The sequence below is a fragment of the Conger conger genome, chromosome 1, assembly GCF_963514075.1.
Source record: "Conger conger chromosome 1, fConCon1.1, whole genome shotgun sequence".
Classification (NCBI taxonomy): domain Eukaryota; kingdom Metazoa; phylum Chordata; class Actinopteri; order Anguilliformes; family Congridae; genus Conger; species Conger conger.
The window spans coordinates 66,054,598-66,077,227 of NC_083760.1; the positions used below are offsets into that span (position 1 = coordinate 66,054,598).

The following is a 22,630-nucleotide window of genomic DNA, read 5'->3' on the forward strand; positions in this document are numbered from 1 at the left end:
TAAGTGAGAGCTATTTACAGCCGAACGTTCCCCTGTACGTGACATTCAGCCTCCCACACCTTCCCTGAGCACAGTGGAGAGAGAGGCCCACTGCAGCACACACTCTTTACAGAGGCAACCTGCATCGCCTGGCTATGCTGGGTCTGTTTGATTTTCATTTTTCACCTGCAGGATAACAGAGGCTAAACTTGCCTTTTTAGAATTAGTGAACTTGCCTTTTGAGATGGGCCTCACGGTTGGAAGAGACCCACAGAGCATGTTTGTGCAATACTTAACCATTAAGCACAGTGTTAGGTAATACATTATGATCGCTAATGTCATGGAACTTAGTCATAGGAAAACTATTTTGTTCACTGGTAATAATTTTTCTCAAGGTTGGGCAAACACGGTTTTCTTTTTCTTTTTTTAACCGACACAGCTCCTTGTACTCAAAACACAAAAACAAAACCTCAAAGTGGACCTTTCCCCCAATTGTTTAGTGTGGTCGTAGTTTCATATTAAAGGTTAAAGGAATTGGGCACTATAAGAGGAATTGTGTTTTAGACAGGCAGCGTTTGTGGATTACAGCCCAGGCATGGCAGTGTCCAGGAGCCTTGATCACAGAGAGCTGGAGAACGGTAGCTTTCAGGACTATCATCCCACTCCTCACAGCAAGCTTAAATGATCACTGAACCTGAATAGAAATGCTACATGACTTCTCTAGCTCTTGGTTTGGGCTCCACATATCTGACAAGCGTGTTTAGCTGCAAGCCAATAGGCTAACGTTCATTTCCTTCTCCCACTCCCTGTCTCTCCCAATTTTCTCAAATTTTCAGCTTCAAAATTACGGTAGTTAGTGACACAATTACCACCTGTTGTGGTTGTGTGATTTTTGGCAGTGTGTGTTGAAGCCTTCTGCTTACTAGAAAGTAAGTAATATAAAACAACCATCTTAAACTCTCTTTTTGTTTGAAACATAACCATAACTACAAAAAATAAGTAATACAGAATTAACGTTCAACTCATCTCAACCCAGTACACAAACATAATTTTCACTATATTTTAAAATCAATAAAGCTGATTCTAAATATGTCTTCTGCCCCCACCACCCCGCCTCTCTGTTGCTACACACAAGTGCTGTTATACAATCTTTCTTTTCTATCTTCTGTTGCATTGCTTGTGAATTGCTTCCCCCACGCATAGCATTTAGTAACATCAGTATCCATGAACCTCATTGAACCCTGTCTTGGGTGGATTTGCCACAATCTATCTGTCTTGTACGGACCAATCAGCATCAGTTCCTGAGAATACCGAATAATGGTGCTCATTCTTGGGTTCGTGAAATGTCACTCTCCCATCAATGGCAGTGCTGTTCTGAATTATTTCCAGGAAAAGAGCTGAATACTGACTAGCTGAAAAAATGCCAGGCCCCTAATGATGAATACATGACTGCCCGTGGGGCATTAATATGGCGAGTCTTAAATTGAACATGTTTGTCAGTCTGCGATAGCAGAAACACAAAGACACTGAGTGGATTTCATGGTGTGGTTTAATCAATAGCGGTGTGGGAACTAGACCTTTTCGGAAGTTGTTTCATTTAAAGAAAATAGTCTGGCTCACTACAAGCAATAAACCGCAAGTAAAACTTTGTATTTTGTGTGGGCAAATCTGTTGAATTATTTTCCTTGCATGCTCTTTACATTCAAGACCTGTTCGCTGTAAGAAATGTATACATAAAGGATGTGTATAAAGTGGCCCCTCTTAACAACAGCTAGAGGGCAGCCTCTGCACATGATTTTCCAGACCGTTGGATTTGCATTCTTTTTCCACAAACAAATCAATCAGATAAACAGCCAGATGTTTCAAATTCAGTCACTAGAGGACCTGTTACTGACAAGAGCTCTTTCTGTTTCTTTTGCAGATATTTCCAGGATTTCGTACTATGCAGGTAAGTGTATGTGTCTGGCAAGTTGAAACATTTTTTGAAAACACATTTTTGCTTTTTTCTCTGGTCTTTGGTGTGCTCCTCAAGAAATATTGTATTGTCAAGCTGATTGTTCTACTCTTATATTTCATTCTCATGGATTCACCATGGTTATTTTGGCTGGACTGCAACTTCTTTAGTCACCATTGAGATTGAGTAATATCCTAGTTTCCTGTCTTATCTTGTATTGAAACATTTCTTTGTTAATATTAATTGTTGTGTAATTTTAATTCATTATTAATTCAAATTCAGTTGCACATTGTTTGAGTCACACAATAAGGGAACACATTGCTCTTTTTTGTTATTTAAAGTTCAGCACATCAAGGTTAACTTGGAACGAGGGCTGTAATATTCTGGGGACTTTGTGGCTGTGGTGTATTTTAAGCTTGTGCTAGACAGAAAAAGAGAGGAAGAGGCCAAGGGTGCCACTGAAAGTTTGTTCTCTTCAGAAACGTTTGTGTGTGTGCATGTGTCTGCACACAAGCAGTTGAGCGAGGATGAGCCCTTTAACATCTATATGTTCACTATTTCATTTTTTATTTAATGAGGAATTATCAGGCTGGGCAGAAGCATTACTTACGTAATTCAACTTAAAACTTAATTAATTCTGAGTACCTCCTCATGCAATTTATAAAGACATGCATTCCTGTTGCGCTACTTGGAAGACTGGCTGCATGGGAAGCCATTTTGCTGTGGTTGTGTATATTAGCCCAGAGGAGAACATATTATTACTGATTGTTAACTTGAGGTTAAGCTTCAAGGTAATCTGATGATTAAATTATATTATTGAGGAACATGTTCAAACTAGTGTGTATGTGTGTGTGTGCGCGTGCGCGTGCATTTTCTCAGTTTTCAGTTACGGTAGGCTACTAATACCATGAAAACTGAATTTTGAATGACGGACACTGGATATATTGCCATAATCTTCAGATGTCCTGTTCATTTATACTAGCCACATATTTTACCAGCAGGTGCTCTCCTCTGAAGCATATGTCAGCCTCCATAACTCATCACATCGCAGTTTGCTCAGTTGGGCTCATAGCTTCATGCACAGCTCAACAGGCGGACTTCTGGATGCCCCTGCCCCCTGTCATTCTGACTTAAACTGTTTGTTCCCTGGGAGATGCTGCATGGTGTTGCCCTGCGAGGCTGTCAGCCTCGGTTGGCTCTGGCCTGGTCCAGTTTAGATGCCATACTGCGGGGGCCCATCCATGCATGAAACAGTGCCTGAATAGGATGAGCCACCCACAAGCCCCAACAGTTTTTAATAAATTTACAGGACGATAGGCGTGTTTACAAAAGGTGTTTGTTATTCATTACTCCTTGGTTTAGGGTCTGTTATAGACGGAACGTGGACCCTGTTTCTGGTTGGTTGAGAGTGTGAGGCTGCCGTGTTGTGTTGGGTCTGGGCATTATTGGGCATTGTTTTCAGACCCGCGCAGGCCCTGTGCATCACCGTCTCTTACTCATTTCTCATTACTCATAGAAAGACTCGTCAAATTGTCTCTATCTGGCAGCCTCTTCTAGCTGTTAGATGAAGCGGTCACCACCTCTATGCAAGTGCTAATTGTTTCGATATTCTATGCCGGTAGGAAAAATCCACCAGGGTTTTAGACGTGTTGTTCGGTCCTGGGAAATTGATTATTTTTTGCTTTTCATCTGACTGCTGTTTTTGAGCAGTAATATGACATTAGTGTCTATTAATTGAGGGCGAGCATAGGTTATTTTTTTAAAGGTAGAGTCAAGCCAGTAGGTCAAGTTAATGGAAACTAAGCATTTTCTATTTTTCTACTGTGTCCTCCCCCACGTAAGCATATCACCACAGTAGATTAAGTCAATGGTCATTTGTCATTCACTATGGCTTCCATTATGTGATTCATTATTTCACCTTCCTATTCCTCTTCAAGTGGTCCTGGTGTGATATTTAATGGAAAATGGATACGTTATAGGTTGAGTCATAGAAGTGTCTGATTGTAATTGCTTTCGTGGGCTGTAGCCTGATAATCTGGCTTTAACTGGCTTATTATGTGTTAATAGAGCTGCTGTAGCTTTTTGAAAGAAGTAGCATGCTTTAGAAACAACAGAATTGCCTGCAGTGCGGACATGTTGAATCAACACCTGATGCTGATCTTGAGTGCAAGTCTAAAGTAAGCAAGTCAGTCTGTACTCTTTTTTAGCCAAACACTATGAAGCTCCAGATCTGTGTAAATAATGACTTTAAGATTCTAAATATTGGTGAATCACCTCTTATTTTTGTTTAGTCCAGGCTTATAGAGTTGCTGTTCATGAATGTTGAATTTTGTAGATTGAAACAATTGAATATCCGGTCTGAATTGCAATTGGTCAGCCTCTGTAGGGAGGGAAATAATCACCATGAATTCCCTTCTCTGATGTGGCCAGAAGTTATCTTATGCCCATATAAACACACACACACACACACACACATACGCACATACTATATACACGCAAGCACACACATGCACACTCACTGCTATTTACTCACTGACAGTGATCTGAAAAATGCCTGTCATTTATGAACTGGAACAATTTTTATAAGGTTAAAGTCAGTATAGTTATCGCTTAATTATTGTCCCCAGAGGAAATGAGCCCTTGCATGTTTTCATGTTTCCATGTCACCTTCAGTAAGTGAGTGAAGCGAGAGGATTCAGTCCGTGGATGAAGGTGAATGAAATGGAGGGCTCTGACATGGTGTGTTTTGAGTGGGGCACCAGCAGTGACCCAGGCGAATGGAGCTGGCGACAGGCCAGCGATGTGGTAAACAGAAGAGGGCCGGGCGAGCACTGGAAAGGGTGCCATTAGAATATTAATGAGGCACAGTGAAATAGGTCCCCTCTCTCCTTCCCTCCCTCACTCTGTTTTTCCCTCACTTTCTGTCTCTGTCGCCCTCCCCCTCGCTCTCCTTTTCTATTTTGGTTGCTCTCCCCTCCTGCACTGCTCTCTCTGCCTCTCCTCTCAAGTCGCACACACTCACACACACACACACACACTTTTCACCTGAGTGAGCTTCACTTGCTGCAGATGCGTACAGGAGCTAAAGGACGTGTTTCCTCCTAACCTAAGTGGGTTCTGCTGGTGAAGATTCTTTGTGATAACCTAAATCTTCATCATCTCATCACTTGCGGGCTGGATCTGCTATCAGAGGAGTGATCCCAGCAGGATGTTAGTTCTGCTACCAGTGGATTAATCCCAGCACGATGTTGGCTCTGTTCTTGGAGGGTGTTGTTGTACAGCAGGGTGTTGGATCCATTCTCGGACAACAGCGCGTTGCATGGTTTTGAATTCTCTGGGAAAAGCGGAAATATTTATTTCCAGTGCCGCCATGCCCCGGAGCTGCTAACATGCTGGGCTGGGTGTAAGGTGTCCGTGTGCCGGTGTTGGGCTGTGACTGCCGTTCTCAGCGTGTGGATTTGGGTGAGCGACGGGGCACGGTATGCGCTAGCCGCAGCCTGGTCCCCGTGCGCTTGTGTGACGGTTGGGTCCAATCTGGGTCCGAGAGAAAGGTCCCTTCCACATGGAGAGCACGGGGTGCAACCCCTTCCCCCTCTGCTGGACTCGAGGAGCCTGCGCTCACACCTTCCTTCCTCATCTTCCTCTTCCTCCTCAGAGTACGTTCGCAGTGTGGGGATGAGACAGCGCTTGCTGTGTTTGTGTGGGATGTTTAATACTTTGCTTCTGTGCTTCTGTGTCAGAGCATTATGTAGCCTAACAAGTAAGCTTCTACTGCTGCTCTTGTTATTATGGGTATTATGACTAATACAATCCAGCTTTTTCTTTTTAGTAATTGATGTTATTGTTAATTTTCTTTGCAGACACTCTTTCAAAAGGCAACTCACAGAAACTATGTTTACATATCAGCAACATAATTTTATAGAAGGAATTCATTTGACCTTATTTGGGAGCACCGGAACCCATTTGGAAATTGAACCTGCTAACCTCGTTTTAAAAGCCCTGCTTCAGTTCATAGTAATCAGCGCATTGCAAGCAGTGTTCACAATCGGTATCCTTGATTATTTAATTGTCTTTTTTGTGTTCTGTCATTGAACATAATTTAGATTTCTCACCTTCTCATTCTGTCTTAGCTTGAAATTTGTTACTTAACAGCATAAAGTGGCGAAAGGCAACTTAGTTTTTACAGTTGTATTCTGATGAAAGCAAGATAGTGTGAAGGTTCCTTGTCAGTGTTACGAGAAGCAAATGGAGACATATGCCCTGAGCTTCATGAGAGATGTAGGCTGGTAGCTAATCCATCCACTGTGTTGTTTGATATGTGTAAAATGAATCCTTGGAACATGAAAATGGTTCTCTTGCTTTGCTGGAAAACGGCTGTGACACATTGTGTTTCATCGTGGAGGGGTGAATTCCCATTGGCTTTGTGCTAATTAAATATTGGCTGCCGCTGTTATTAGCGACTTGTCACAGTGGCTGATATCGAGGCCAGGTATGCACCTCAGCTACGGCAGTCTCTCTCTCGGTCTCATGGATATTTCTGCTCAAGGCTCAAAGCATAGCGTGACCCATCGTTCACTGCAGCTCCTGCGCTCTCTCATTTTCTGTCTCTAACTCTCCCTCTTACTTTCTCTTTAACACATTGATGAAGTGTTGTCCTTATGAAGGTCATTGGCTTCACTGGTGCATTTTTGAACTCCAGGATCCGAAGCCACATGACCCAGATTTTCATTGTAAAACCAATCATTTTCTGAAGAATTTATCTGGGTTTGAAATTCTTTAAATTAGTAAAATTGGTTCACTCTGTTATAATGAAGAGTGATGTACCTTTGTGGCAGGGATATTTGTACCTCTGTGCTGTGTGTGTGTGTGTGCGTGCGTGTGTGTGTGTGTGCGTGTGTGTGTGTGTGCGTGTGTGTGTGTGTGTGTGTGTGTGTGTGTGTGTGTGTGTGTGTGTGTGTGCGCGCGTGCGCGTGTGTTTGTGTATGTGTGTGTGTATGTGTGTGTGTGTTCGTGATGTACAGTGTAAGTCTTAATCTGCATGCTTCCATCCATGTTTCAGAGGGGTTCTATAATGAAAAAATAATTCTGCTGCTGCTGCTATCAAAGCAACTAGGAATACGCAAACGTTGAAATTACAGACTCAGGACCTACCGTAAAAACAGTCACACTTTGCATTTTCCACTCACTGGCATCACGATTAGGTGTTGTAAAGTGCCATTTTACAAGCGTATATTTCCTAAGAATCACAATGTAGAGTAGGTAATATTGCCGAACCTCTCAGAAGAGCAGTTGATACATGTCGTATGTGGCAGGAGAGAGAGAGAGCTTGTGCTTATGGTACTGCACATAACGAGCTCGTGGTAAATGTTGGACATCTGGAGCGGGAGTCCGTAGCGTGATTTACACGCACACTTCAGTTTATATTGCTATATTACTATTTGCTAGCATGTGTCATGTGGCTCAAGGCTGTACATTAGTGGGGTATTTTCAACACTGCACTGACACAGAACATTATTCTGACACATTATTTTTCCTGAGAATAATCTTATTACAGTACATACGTTTTAACATTTTGGAATTTAGCAGGCGACCCGTTCAAACACCCATGGAATAAAAGGAGTCTCCAGATGATCTCTGGCGCTCACTGGAGGAAATTAACTCTCCGACCTTACGACTAAACAAATTTGGAGTTTGGACTTTGTGCTCTTAGCTTTTGGGCATGTGTAATGTTAGTACAACCACTACTGGAAAGCATTTATCGTGAGACAGAATAATTAATCATTTCCATGAAGTGTATTTTTTTTCTTTTTCATCTTGGTTTTTTAGTACCTTTTATAATGACTTTCCTGGGTTTAGTTCTTGATCCACTATGCCATATTGCAGCCCTTTAATAAAAATACACAATCCCAGGTGTGGATTGTCAATTAGTGAGTTTGAACAAGTCAGACATTTCTGTGTTTCAGGGTTGCATATTCTTAGCTGAATTATCCCCCATTGTTTGCAGAATATAGGTGTGCCCATTTAATAGCACCTGTTTGCTTAACATCCTGTGTGAGTTTATTTGTTCTTCTGAGAGATATTACAACAACCAGTGTAATGCCAGGCCAATTGGCATTAAATATTTGAATGTCGTCCTGTGTGTGTGTTTGAGATGAAGGCATCGTGGTCTGGGCCCCCCATAGCTAGCAATTACTTTTGTTTTCGTAGCTGCCACCTGCTCTATTTCATAATATTTGGTTTCTTTCATTTTCTAATGTAGATACAGTTAGTAATTTAGGCTGTCTGAACCATTTCTTCTTTTAAAGACGTATTCATCTTTGTGCAGAATGCCTTTATGACATTTTTTGCTTTGTACTTTGTTTATATTTATTTATTAGGATGTGAAATGATGGTATTCTCAACATATTCCTCAGATATAAGGACATTACATTGCCGTTAAACGAGTGGAATGTCTAGAACCAAAGGTAAGGTGTTAACCAAGCCATGTCAGAATGTTTTAAAAAATACATTTTTCCAATTGAATTCTGCGGTTGACAGTTTGCCGGTTTAATGGTTAAAGTCCCGCTGAGCGTGCAGGTGAAGTCCTGCCCTGTGGGCGGTGCTGTGGGCGGAGCCTGTCTAAGCCATGCTGCAGTGCTTATTTACAGAAATCTGCTCTGTGAGCCGACCTGCGCGCCAGCAGACCTGTCCAATCAGCTGCTGCAATACCCGGCTGAAAAGGGCAGTTTTGTAATCTCTCCGTGACCCTCGCTCCACTCCACAGGCGAAGGCGTAGCTGACTGCAGACCTGCCCAAAGTCTCAGTGGAACAGGACAGGACTAGCGCAGAGGGCTGGGGAGAGAGGAAAGGTGGAAAGTAAATGGCAGCCAGGTGTTTGCGTTGTGTTAGCAGGATGTGATGTCATAGCTGCGGAGAGGCGGAGTACGGTCGGGCTCGGGTGTGTGTTGGCTCCGGATGGGAGAACCCCTTGGCAGGAATAGCTCAAATTTGCCGGCTCGACTCATGGGAATAGATGCTTGCTCTGGATTTCCTTCCGTCCCACCGCTCATGTTTTCCGATGGCCATGAGTGCGTGTCCCAGCGTGAATCCAAAGTGGTGTGCTCCTGCTGGCCTTTCCCGTTCAAAGGTAGGAGTCAGAGAGAGAGAGAGCGTGTCTGTGTGGAACTGTGGTTGACCTGAAGACAGGGCTCGTTCTAAACCAAGGAACAGAAACAGACTGAAGGTTTCCCTACCTTTCTGTAATCACATTCCGTACCCATCTGTTGCTGAGTGCACTTTAATCTTCTTACTCTATGGCTGCGGCTGTCTGCTTAGGGATAAACAAAGACATTTAGGTTTTGTTTGATAGTCATTTAACCATTTTCTTTTCACTGATAGGTCAGAGGGTGTGGCTGCCTTTGCTCTGTTGATGTGAGCATTTCCACACTTTGGAGTGTCTGGATATCAGTAGTGTCAGAGGGGGGAGGGAGGGAGGGTTCCTCTGAGAGACAGATTGCAGCTTAAGGAAACGTGTGTCTGAGGCTCTCTATGAGCCTGGGATGTGCTGCTCTTTGTAGTTGGCTGGAAGTTGTTGATGTCAGCAGATGGTGAGGTTGAAGGGCGCAGGATTCGTTGGATGACTTGTGATTTACCACCGCAAACCACTGGCTGCGGAGCAGACGCCCGCCCCGATTACATCATATGTAAGCACAAAGTTGTGTGCATAGGCTGCGTCTGAACATCACGTTTCTCTCTGGCACAAAACATTATCATTAGCTTTTTTTGTCTCGCTTACTACAGGCTGCTTTATTTTATATATTGTATGATACAAATAATGTCCTTGTATTAAATATAGGTATTTTCATGACCCCTGCAGCTGAAACTATGGATTATGTTGAGTTTGTTTGAGTTTGTTGTTGTGACATCACCAGTAATTATCTCATGTTTGTGTTGATCCCAGGTCAGCTGTATCATGTAGCTACCTCGTGCTTAGTGGAAAAAATGCAGTTTGTTTCAACGACAGTTAACTCCCTCTCCATTGATATTTATTTCTGAAGCCGTAAAGACAAAACAGTGCTGCATTCAATTCAGTGCTGGTATGTTATTACTTTCAAATAAATCAAGTGTACTATGAAGCATGAATATACATTAGACTTTTTAATACATATTTATGAGAAATCCATCTTATTAGCAATTGGCTTTCTAAATGTAAAATATCTGGAAATGTTCTGTGTGTGTGTTTGTGTGTTTGTGTGTCTTTGTTTTCACTGCCTGAAAAGCTACTGTGCTTCGCTCTTGACACCATGGTTACCATGGTTATTGGTTGAGGTGTTAGGTCATTGTCTATTGTTTGCTCTGCCCAGTTTTTCTGTTTATGTTCAGCAGTGTAGTTATGATACATTTCATTAAATTATCAGCGAGTCGGCTCCCCGGCAGAAGGAAGTGATTAGTTTGATGTAGGCAACACCTCAGGTATTATCACTGCAGGTGCTGTCAGTCTCATTACTGTTTAAGATGCACATATTCCCCACTTAAACAGCTGGGTACTTGTAGCATTTCAGGTTTAGTACCTTGCTTAAAGGTGCAATGGCCCATTGGAGAATTGAACCTAGAACTTTCCGGCTAAATAAGCTTGGTTCCTGACCAATTACAGCACATTGCTGTGTTTTTTAATTTACCCAACACAACTTACTTACCCAGGAGTGAACCATGTGTCATGTCATCATTTTTGCATTTCTGCGTTTCAATCACAAACCCAGAGTTTATGAAGCTCAGCTCAGCCTTCCTGTCAAAATCCAGGTCTTAAATGACTCTAACATGTTCATTCCCAAACCGACTGGCATCATCCTGCTCTCTTATTATGATGAGAAAATGCACTTATTCAAGATCTATTCTGAGAAGTTATGGTGGAGAACTCAAACACTACCAGAGCACTTTTTTCAAAAGGACGATTGACAGCTCTTGATAAAAGTCTGCCCTCCTTCCCCATGTTTTCAGTTTGTGCGGGTGAGAGAGCAGAGAGGGTTGCAGATAGAGATGTGATTGCAGTAGGCCTTCCATAGCTGGGAGTGAAACCCCCAGCTGCACAGGGGGTCTGGGGTGAGAGTTGGAGAGTTGGCACCACGCAGTCTCCCTCCTTTTGCTTAAAGAGTTGAAGTAACATGAAATGGAAGACTGCTCTGGCTCAATGATACATGGATGTTCTGCCCTAAAATGTCTGAAGTTTACAGTAACTGTAATCTACACCATCGTGTCGACGAAGCTGGATCAGCTTGGCAGCAGATGCTGTTTGATTGATAATGTAGTTTTTATGACCGTGATATTACATTAAAAACATGCCATTGTGCAAAATTTGTCACTGAGAGAATACATCTGAAAATCTGCACATAGATGTAAGCTTCCATACTTATAAAGAAAAAGGATTATGTAAAGATGAAACAGATTGATATTTGACCACAATTCCTTTGAGCCAGGATAAAGATTTTTCTAATGGAGCCCCAGATGGCCATATTTTTTATGTTTTATTTGATCAGTTTAATTGGAGTGGCTTAAATCTGTATGTATAATCTGCTTTTGAGCATGTGTCTGCTGTCAGCCTAGTCCTCATACATTTGCGCATTCAGCTACTAGACATCCTGTACGTGCTTATGGAGATTTCCATTCAGCTTCCGGTGTAGAAGTTCATAGCTAGGCAGGAACATTGTAACTTTTTTAAAAACAAATTTGCAATCTTCAGTCCCACCCGAATTTGGAATATCCTATTCGCGAGACGAGTGTGCTCATATACGCCCCCTGCTGCCGGCGTGGGAGAGTGAACCAGAGCACGCGGTGCCGGACAGCTGCTGCTTCTCCCACTGCGTCCACAGGCTGGGCCAGAGGAGACCCCATCATACCCCTGCCAACAATGGACACTGCGATCCCTGCCCAATCCCTCCCGTATATCCCTTGGGCAAAGCAAAACCAACACTTGCCACGTGATCTCAGACAAAAAACATTGAATCCACTCACTATAAACAACATGTTTGCCTAGGGACAGCATCAATAGGTGGCTTGTTATGTCCCCGTTTGTAATAACGTAAAGTATTTGAGCTTGCCATGCATGGGTAAATATCTCTTGATAAACGCTTCTAAAATGCTTGGGACCTTCTTGTTATTGTGTGCTGCTCGGCTCTGTGTTAAAGCTACGAACAGGAAGAAGCCCACGCTGTCTGTACTGTAGCCTTACCCTGTGCCTTTTCTCCCCAAACAGAATATGACAGACCCCTAGCATCCAGCAAAGGGATGGCGGCTGCCTACCTGGACCCCGCCCTGAACCACACCCTGGGCCCGGGCGCCAAGTCGCGGCTCAGCCTGGGCCCGGACCGTCCCCCGGGGGGCATGGACCGGGTCCTGAAGGTGTTCCACTCCTTCGAGTCAAACAGTGAGCCCAGCACCTGGGCCAGCAACGTCCGCCACGGGGACGCCACTGATGTCCGGGTGAGAAGCCTGGGGTCGGAGGTCATGCAGGGCGGGGTGTCGTTAGGAGATGCTCGTGCACGTGGGCTCTTGTGCAATGGCAGCGCGGATCTGGGATCGGGTGTCCTGCATCAGCCACTCTGGAATCCGAAACTGTTGAAATCAGGGTTTCTTCATTCCGTCTGTTGTGTAAAGACGGTTTGAAACACGCTGGACGTTTCGGATTTCCTATTTTTTGTTGTTGTTATTGAAACGTGTCAGCATAGTCAATGTCATGAGAGGATAACGCCGTCATGTCGATACAGTCTCTTGCGAGTAAACAATGCACGCAATGTGGTTCCGTCTTAACACAGCCAACAGTTAATCCTCTGTCACACTACAACAGAGACTGTATTCAAAGCATTTTCTAGTTCATAGCTTACCTAAACATTGCACTCTAATGTGGTATATCCACTCTTTGTGAGATAATGATACAGTACTGTGCATTCATTTTATCCTTTTTAATATCGGGAAAACGTAAGCATTCCCATGGGTACCATTGCCATTCAGTGCTCATTAAACAATATATGTCGTGGCAAAAATGGCCGTGCCAGTGTTGTTTAAACTGTATTGGTTGAAAATAACATTTTCTATTAGCAGGCTAAATATTGACAGCCTTATCTTACCAAACTCATGTGGTGATAATTTGAGGATGTTACTCATTATGAATTCAGACCCCTTGTCCAGGGACCATTGATTTGTGTGACAAAATGTCTGAATCGACTTTGTCTGTCTCTGGATGATGAGATCACTTTAGCAGGAAACACCTGACACCTGACAAGTAGCTTTTAGGTTGAAGGGCTCTTTAATTCTGTTCTAGAGTTCTGTTCTAATTTTTCCATCTCAGAGACAAACCTGGAGAGCTAAATTGTTCAAGTAGAGACAATAATCTATTTTTGTTTGATCTACTTGTTCAATGAAATAAATGAAAACCTGCCTTCATGTAATGACACTGTCATTTTCATATTATGACGACCGCTGTCATTTTGTAATTTTGTCACAACAATTCTGCAATTTAAAATTCTCATGAAGGTTTTTGTCTCAAGCCCATGTAGTCAGATATTGACTCTAGCTGTGTCGTCTGGGAGCAGCTCGTGTTGTAGCCGTGATATGGATGCTGGGGGCATAATGTAGGGACTTGGACATTGTAGATTATCGGAGGGAGGTGGAAATGTGACATTTGACAGGCTTCCTCTCATTATTTAGCGACTTCCCTGTGTCTCATAGCTTCTTCTTTTCAGTAATTTATGTTGTTTTTCAGAGGAAAAACAGTGTGCTGTACAGTTTATGCTACATCCACAAGTATGTGTAACACATTTATCTACACTGATTATTTTTCAGTGCTTTGCAGTACTGCACTGATAGTAATTAACCGGGGGTGTCAAAGGGAGTTCAGAAGGGCCACACTTTCTGTGATAGTCAAACAGCAGCCAGTTTAAGCCTTAGCCACAAGTTGTGTGGACTCTGTATCCAATCAGTGACTTAAAAACATCCTAAATCCAGCAGGCATTGTGACATCTCTTCTAATACTTTTCTGTCAGATTTCAGGATTTTAAACTGCACTACACGTGTGACATTATTTGCAGCATTTTACACAACAGTAAAAGTTATTTATAGCACTTTGCATAACTGCCATTAGTAGTGTATTAAACCTCTGTACACTGATAGTCATTCTAATTTACAGGAGCATCATTTATTATGCCTGATAAGTTCCCAGTCACTCATCTCCGGTATCATGCTGTCATTTGGGACCTTTCGAGATATGACTAAGACCTGACCTGAAGTTGTCTAATGCCTATATATACTGTAGCACGGCTGAAGTCTCTCCCTCCCATGGCATCTGTCATTACAGTGGCCGTGGCAGTGGAAGAAATGTCTCCCACAACCTGACAGTGCGTGGGCATTCTGGCTCTGTCCCTGGAGAGGATGCCTCCAGAGCTTTGCTATGAATGCTACAGTATTATGCTTTCCTCCACCAAACCAACAAAGCTCTGACTTTCAGAACTCCAACCTTTTTTTACCTCTCACGTGGATACGGTTCTGTCAATTGCTCACGTGTGAGCCAGATGACGTGGTTTTGAACAGTCAACACTGTAGTCAGATGTAATTTAATTTCCTTTCTTTTAGAAAACTTGGCTGTCAACTGAGGCTGCTGCTAATACAAGGTGTGCTAGTCACGAGGCTAGCCTACCTGATAATAGCAATGATATCATGTTGCTGAAATCCATTCAGAAAACAACCTCGCTGGAAAGAGGCTAGCACAATCTGTCAAAGCTCTTCTATTGTGTCGTTTGTGTGCGGTAGCCAGTGATATCACACTGAACCTGCATCAGGATGAAATGACTGCTTTGGTTCTCGATCTCCTACACAAGAGTGCATTACTCATCTAACTCTGTTTGCTATTATATGTGATGGCAGAATTCTCTTTTCATCTTTGTGAATCATGCCTCATGCCAGTCTCAGTCAAACAGTTAAATCTAGACAGCAGCGTCCCGACAAATTGTTAAATGATCAGCACCCTGAATAAGTCGCATCTACATAATGACTATTGTCTTTTCTCCCTGGGGAAGGTTCCATGTTGTCAGAAGAACCAACTTATCTCAAGAGGCTTTTTAACTTATCTCAGTTCACAGGGGACATGGTTGCACAATTATTGGACAAACACACCACTGCAGTCTGCAAAACCAGAATGACATTTGACTAAAATAGTACAACTAAAATGACCTTCAACCTCTTTTGTTCATTGACTGACAGGGCATCATCCAGAAGATCTTGGATATCCACAAGGTGAGGTTTGTGTCCTGCTTTGGGCTCCGCCTCAGCCGTCGGCAGTCTGAGGAGGTCCATTGGCTGCACCCGGACATGGGCGTGTCCCACGTGAGGGAACGGTTTGAGCTGAAGCGGTCACAGGAAGACTGGAGGTAACCCACCAATCAGCACAGCAGGCAGTAGTCAGGCAGTAGGGTACTGTAAAATGTTTACAGAATTAAGAGTTTTAGGAGCCTTTGCCAAAATAGTTTGAGTGGTGTTCCAGAGGAAGGCAATCTGCCCGTGTTGCCATGGAGACGCACGCCTCATTACTCGTTGGGGTTTGTGTCTTGAGAGCGGTTGCTGTTTAAACGAGGCAGACTAATGATACGGCTCAAATAACTGCCGCTGCCTTCCTAGAGACTTTGGCTTCGGCTTTGAGGTGGGCAAGCCTTCATTTGTGTAGCAGAAAATTCTACGAATCCACACTTCAAACAAAAAGGCTTGGGTGGGTGCACTGAGATTTGTCAGTGCAAGCATCTTCAAATATTTATTTAACTGTTACACTATTAAATGATGAACACAAAGGAGAGCGTAGCTGTCTGGTTCAGTGGCTGATGAACACTCATTTAATTGCTCAGATTGCCTGCCTCGCCCATCCGGTATTCACTGTGATTGACAGGTGGGCGGGGAAGAGAAATGTGAAACCTTTTGAAAATTGTTGCCTCATTAATGGGTATCTTCCCTATTATTTTGTTTCCATCACAATGGGAACACAGATATAAAACATTTCAAATCATGCAAGATAATGCTTTTTTCAGCCAGGATTACTGTGAATTTACAGTGAAAATTGTTTTTTGAAAATATTTTTGTATGCTCTATCACCTTTCACCTTCATGAAATTCTGATCGGAAGTATGCTGCTCAGAAAGAAATGACCAAGTGGTGCTGGAAAAATGTGAACTTAAATTAAGAATTAGGAGAGGCCATTTCTTACTGTGGGGATTGTGATGTGGCAAAAGCAGGGCCCAGTTTTTCCGAATGTTTCTGATTGAATTCACTCTTTGAATTTGATTGAATCTTCAAGTTTTTCAAAACTGAAAACAATATTGAGGTAATTCTGATTTGGATTCTGTCCTGGTAATCTCATCTGACTTTAAACCATGATTAAATATGGCTGTCAAGTTTGAGGGAGTTCCGATTCAAAATATCGGAATAGCCCTGATCCTACCCCCAGGGTGAATATGGAAAGTTTTAACAAATTGCAATGTAATTGCTGTGAGCATACAGCATACTAAGGAATATACATTTAATTTATATTGAAGACCTTTCATCCATAGCACAATATTTTTTATTGTTGTTTTATTAATAGTATAAAATGCAAATTTACTCCAGAGAAAAAGCAATATTCAAAAACTAACACAAAGAGCACAAAAATAAAAGTAAAATAGGTAGACAAAAAAGATAAATATAAAATAAATATTCATGAACTCTACTTCTGTTAGATTTTTTAAATCTGCTTGAAAATGGCTTTGTTTTGTTGCCTTATAAAGTGGAATGTCATTTTCTATTGGAAAAACTGATAACAATAATAAGGTTGATTATAGAAATATTTCTATAATTGATTATCGAAAATAGTTTGTTTTGATGAGACTTCGGACATGACAAATCAGACGTAGCCCTCAATAGCACCACCTGCTGCACTCACCTTGAGTTCCATCTTTGTACAGACCCTCTATGTTACAGGTGACCCACTGTAGGTCACTGTAAAGTGGCTATATTTTAAGGATAATCCATTTCAAAATGGCATGCAGTGGTATGTAAGACAGTCAGTTCTTTACTGTAATGAACAAGTGAAGCATAAGTACCTGGCAGCTGTTTGTAGGCGTTGAGTGATTCCACCTTACAAGCTGACAGATGGTTCAGGCTGTACAGGAGGGGGGTTATTGCGGGGATCTCTTGCCAGAGTTAATTATACAGGTCTCTGTGGCCTCTTTGATCAGCTCTGTGAGGGTAGGAACCTCTGGAACATGGTGCAGAGAGAGAGGAGCACGCACTGCCTGTTGTGAACATTTAAAACGCCCATAAGCAGGCAGATGGCTTACGCTGAACAACAGGTGTTTGCGTTTCTTTATAAAATTCTCTTTGTGTTCTACAGTATGTGAGGATTTAATTATTATTTTTGGTTAGTTTTGGTAGAGTATGATCCTGGATTATATAATTTAAGATTTACACTGTGTGCGATTTCGTGACGCATTCGCTGAATCCAGTTTGACAGACTGTGGGGCATGCAGACCGTAATCACCGCCTTTATTTCAGGGATTTCATTAAGTGCTGATGGCTGCTCCGTCTCAGTATGTGTTGAATGCTAATCCAGCCCTTGTCAGTCTCTCTGACTCCAGAAATGCTGCAAACGCAGGGTGTGAGATGCGTTCTTGCCATGTTATCGCCTTGCGTCAGGAGTGAATTTGACACAGCGGGCCTGAATGAGAGCAATTGGACTGTGGCATGTGGACTGAAGTGTGATGCTGCAATTCGCAGAGTTGAAAAATAGCCTCTTTAATTCCCTGTCATATCGCCCTGATTTGGCACTGAGCTTAAGACCTGCTGACTGCAGGGAGGTAATACCAATGTCTTGTGATTTATTTGGACCAGCTTTGTCATTAAAATCAGGTTACTTTCCTTATTTTACTTTCTCTCTCACATACGCTGGTCTCTCTCTCTCTCTCTCTTCTCTGTGGTCTTCTCCTCTTCTTCACAGTTTCTTTATTATCTGTATGGCCTGTCCTTCTTTCCTTTTTCTGTTGCCTGGAGTAATCCCCTCTGGGAAACTTTGTGTTAGGTGTTCAAGACAAAAAACACCCTTTAATAATGGGACGACAGTAGTATTTTCAGCCAAATGAGTAGGGTCCTGGATCAGACAACTAATCTGTACTGAGAGATTGAGCTAATCTGGTTTACCTGCTGAGAAAAAAAAACCATGAGTGAGAATGACTGTCTCACATCATCTGTGATAGAACTTCATAACTGCATAGTTGCCATCTTGATAAAAAGTTGTACGTGTGTGTTTGTCCTGTGAGAGTGGGGATGACTGTGGAAGACCGTCATAGGTTCATTATTACAGCCTGCCTTTTATCCTTTTCTAGGTATGAGCTTCGCATCCGTTATTTGCCAAAGGGATTTCTGAGCCAGTTTGCTGAAGACAAACCAACACTGAACTACTTCTACCAACAAGTGAGTCATCACGACGTGGGGAACATTCTTTTTTGTGAAAAACTGCTTCAGATCCTGTTTTATAGAAGTAAATAAACATTCATATTCTGAATTCAAACACAGTACTGCTCAACTCCTTGAAAATGAAATCCTACTTTCAAAGAAGTGTGTTGTCATGGTTACAAATTCAAGCTGGCATGACTGACCTATTAGTTTATATACTTCAAATATCAGTCGATCTTAAACTCACATGAGAGATGGGGTTTTGCTTGTTATCAATTGTTATTGTTATTCACATTCATTATTAATGATTTATTGGGGTCAGTTACACATGTCCTTGTGTGTTGCCTATGCATTTTGGTTTGCCAAAGTTCACTTGCCCTTTACCTGTTAGCGCACATTCTGAGATTGTTTTACACACTGCAGACTACTGCTGGCTTTTGGGGAGGAAATAAATGGATCAGCTGTTCTGATATTAATTTGAGCATTCCTCAGACCTTCCATATAAGATGGTGGTGAAAACACTGTTCACCCAGTTATCTTATCAGTGATCAGATTCTCAGTAAAGTAAAGTTTGAAATGTACCCATTTTATGTACATTTTTTGATTCTGCAGTCTCATTTTTAGTGTGCTTCAGCCACTAAATGAATGTGACATTGTTCTCTAGGTACGGAATGACTTCATGTTGCAAATGGCACATCAGGTGGACCAAGACATAGCTCTTAAAGTGGGATGCCTTGAGATCAGGTGACAGGAACAGCACTCTGTGTACATCACCTCATATCTCTCTCTCTCTCTCTCTCTCTCTCTCTCTCTCTCTCTCTCTCTCTCTCTCTCTCTCTCTCTCTCTCTCTCTCTCTCTCTCTCTCTCTCTCTCTCTCTCTCTCTCTCTCTCTCTCTCTCTCTCTCTCTCTCTCTCTCACACACACACTCACAATCTCACACATACACACACACACACGCACCACAATTGGATGCTTGCGGCTGGATGATGTCCCAATCACCATTCACCACATGTAGCTTATTTATTTTAATGTTAGCTGCAGTCATTTGTATTGGATAAACCACTTGAGTCTGCAATATCTGATCTGTTCTACATGTGCAATGTCTTTCATAAAATGTAATACTTTTCTTTTCATTTCAGGAGGTTTTTCAGGGAGATGAGAGGGAATGCACTGGATAAGAAATCAAACTATGAATTATTAGAGTGAGTCGTTCTTCTTTCTTCACGTTATTATAAATTGTATTTTTGCTGTTTTTCACCTAGGTTTGATACACATTTTAAGGCTTTTCTAATGGGTCATCTCAGGCAGGAATATTCTTCACTTAACAATAATCCGTATTTTGTAACAGAGTATAGTACTGTAGTGTAGCACTGTCACAGCAGTTGCTAGAATTGGGGCATGCTGTGTTTCACTGTATGTCTTAAAGAGATTAAGTGAATGGATGTATCGGTTTAGTTTATGAGGATAATCTTGCACATTTGGAGGAAGCAGAAGTGTTGGTTGAAAATATCTGTGCTGACAGACCTGGACTTCTTCAGGTAGCGCACATTAAATCACATTCATGGTGCATTTATAGTGGTAAAAGACTTATCCACCCTCATTTGAAATGTACTATAAACAGAACATCTTATGCTAACGGCACACTTGTTAGAAACCTCTGGGTGAACTCATCAGGGGGTGAATACATCAGTGCTCAGGCCATTACGGTGGACTGTTCTATTTGGGTGTTCAAACAAGTAATTAGTGAAGAGCATAGCATTTAGCACAGTCTGCTACTTTTGCACGTTTTTGGTTACGACAGAAATTGTCAGGTTGATTTGACCTGTAAGGTTTAGTTTGAGGTTTTAATTTATTCAGTTGGGTAAATGCTGTCAATCCATGGTGCTGTAGTGCGGCTAACACAAGTCAGCTCCATACCCTCCACTCTCACCGCTGCCTCTAGGATTCCCTGTAGTTTGCATTCGGCCTGTTTGTTCCAGGAACCCTGGACTCTCCCAGCAGCTGAATTATTCCAGGTCAGACAGCACCCTGGGCATAGGAACCAGGGCACAGCGGCACTATGGCTGTGTGCTCCAAATAAACAAGACCATATTGTAGCACCCTCTAGTGGTAATGCCATTACTGTTGTAGCAGCTCCCTCAACTGAGTCTAAAATGTCAGTTCCTGTTTCCTCAACCACAATCAGAAAATAATTCCCTGACCAGATGAACGTTAATGAAATAGTTAAACATGTGGCAGACAGTCATCTGTGGGCCACTCAGTTTTGAAGTGTGGTTTATTTGATGCATAACATAAAATACAATACTGTTGTTGTGTAATTGAGTATGATGAAATATAGTCCCATCTGATTTATTGAATTAGTTTACAATTTATGGCTGAAGTCCTGAATAATATTTCACTTGGGTTCTCCACGGAATAATGAAGATTATATATGAATCAGATGTGGCTTGTTTTCTATTTTTTCTGCTGAGCAATTATTATTCTCTAGTTTCTACATATTTCTGCATAACTGTATTGGCCCCCTTTCACGCTAAGCCTAAACAACATAGGACCAACTTAGCAGCAGTTCCCTTGTTCCATGTACTGTACTGTATCTATAAAAACTTTTAAAAAGAGTGATTGTGGAGGAGGTTTATTAGAGCTTGTATTTAAACCATCAGCTCCACTCCACTCTTTGTAAATGTCCTGTTCCTGTAAGTGTACCAGCTCCCCTGTGGCCAGTGGTGTTGCCGGCCAACCTCCCGTCTCTGTGTGTGACATATATATAAGTGCCAAGGCTATTTTTGATCAGTCAAAAACAGATGCTCAAGATGGAATATTCAGTCAAACATACATAGCCTGTAAAGGGCATATGCTACTCAATCAAACCATCAAAATAACCTTTCATCATCCTGGTCATGTGAATAAAAATGAGCTTCTCAACGAATCCAGGAATAACAGTGCACATAATGAAACATTGTGTGTGTTACATAAAATTTCTGCAAATTAGGTTTAAAAAAGAAGAGGGCATAATGGCCATTTTATGTCATTGAACCATTTGGTGTCATAAATCATGCCCTGGTTCTCACCTGCTTCAGGAAGCAGGGCTACTGCAGGCTAGCCATTTTAAGCAGGTGCCAGTTACAGTATGGGTAAGGCAGATGTACAGTGCAGTGGTTTATATGTTAGTGGATGTTAAGCATTTACGCCATTGTGTTTTTTTATTTGTTTTCTATAGGAAAGATGTTGGTTTGAGACGATTCTTTCCCAGGTGTTTGGTGGACTCCGTGAAGGTGAGAGGCATACCTATGTTGCTGGAAAAGGGGGGATTACTTCCACGTGAGTGATGACATTAAGAATGGCGTCACTCTTGGCTCCACTGTGGGGAATATTTGGCCTAATTCTTCCTTCTTGAGAAGCTCAGTGGATTATGAACAGATCACACTGCTCTCCTGTCTCTTCCTTTAGGCCTTTTTTAAAACACTGTTATCTTCTTTTATAGAAGTGTATTCAGAGAAAAAGGACACTCAGATAGCACTGTGGTATGAGAACTGTAAACATATTTTCTGATTAATTTCACAAATCCCACTGAGCCCAAAAGCTCATATTTTCAGAAGTTTTGAATTTCCACCCTGATACGCTGTAGTACACATTATATATTTAAAGTCCTAATTATAAATGGCAGAAGTAATTAGATGGCTGCTCTTCCCCTCCTTGTCCGTTTGTTAATCATGAATATTGCGGGTCATAAGCAAAATCAGCTACTTGTTATGCATATTTAATCAGTGCCTTCAATTTGCACCTCATTAATGGATGTATTGCAAATTGTTTGGAGGAGAATCTCTAGTGAAGGTTATATTTGTTATTTTTCAGTTGTTGTTCGTCTCACTGTCCTTCAGGAATGTTCCTAACAAGACAAATTAGTGAGACTTTACTTGTCTTACCTTTTACCTTGAAAGACTTCTACAATATTTCATACTTTTCATATTTCTTTTCCATAATGTCTCATGTAGTCATTCATAAATCAAACCCATATCTGCATGCTTGTTCTGAATATGTATACAAAAGGTGTGGCACAGTTAATTGTAACTTTAAATAATTTGCTAAGAATGCTTTGTAATCCTACAAATCTCTGAAACAATGCAAAAATGCTGATAGTATTTGTTACACTTTATTACATAGTAATTCCGATCCAAATGTGCACTGCACATCAAGCACATCATTATAACATGTTATGATTTCATGATGTATCAAAATCTATTATACAAAACATGCTTAAA

At 41.8% G+C, this 22,630-nt stretch overlaps 1 protein-coding gene across 9 annotated transcripts in view; it reads left to right on the plus strand.

Annotated features, from left to right (window-relative positions):
* The window catches only part of LOC133109570 (focal adhesion kinase 1-like), a 76,338-nt gene that overhangs the window by 16,886 nt on the left and 36,822 nt on the right, over positions 1–22,630 (plus strand). For 5 of the 9 annotated variants that reach the window (XM_061218944.1, XM_061218962.1, XM_061218973.1 and 2 more), the window contains exons 1-7: positions 5,436–5,589; positions 12,162–12,388; positions 15,161–15,327; positions 18,300–18,387; positions 19,034–19,113; positions 19,511–19,573; positions 21,589–21,643. In XM_061218944.1, coding sequence (XP_061074928.1) covers positions 5,496–5,589; positions 12,162–12,388; positions 15,161–15,327; positions 18,300–18,387; positions 19,034–19,113; positions 19,511–19,573; positions 21,589–21,643 — 774 coding nt within the window. In that variant the 5' untranslated portion in view covers positions 5,436–5,495. Of the gene's footprint in view, positions 1–1,900; positions 1,928–5,048; positions 5,590–12,161; positions 12,389–15,160; positions 15,332–18,299; positions 18,388–19,033; positions 19,114–19,510; positions 19,574–21,588; positions 21,644–22,630 lie in introns of those variants that run through there. The other 4 variants (XM_061218992.1, XM_061218975.1, XM_061218984.1 and 1 more) reach the window with 3 other exon arrangements.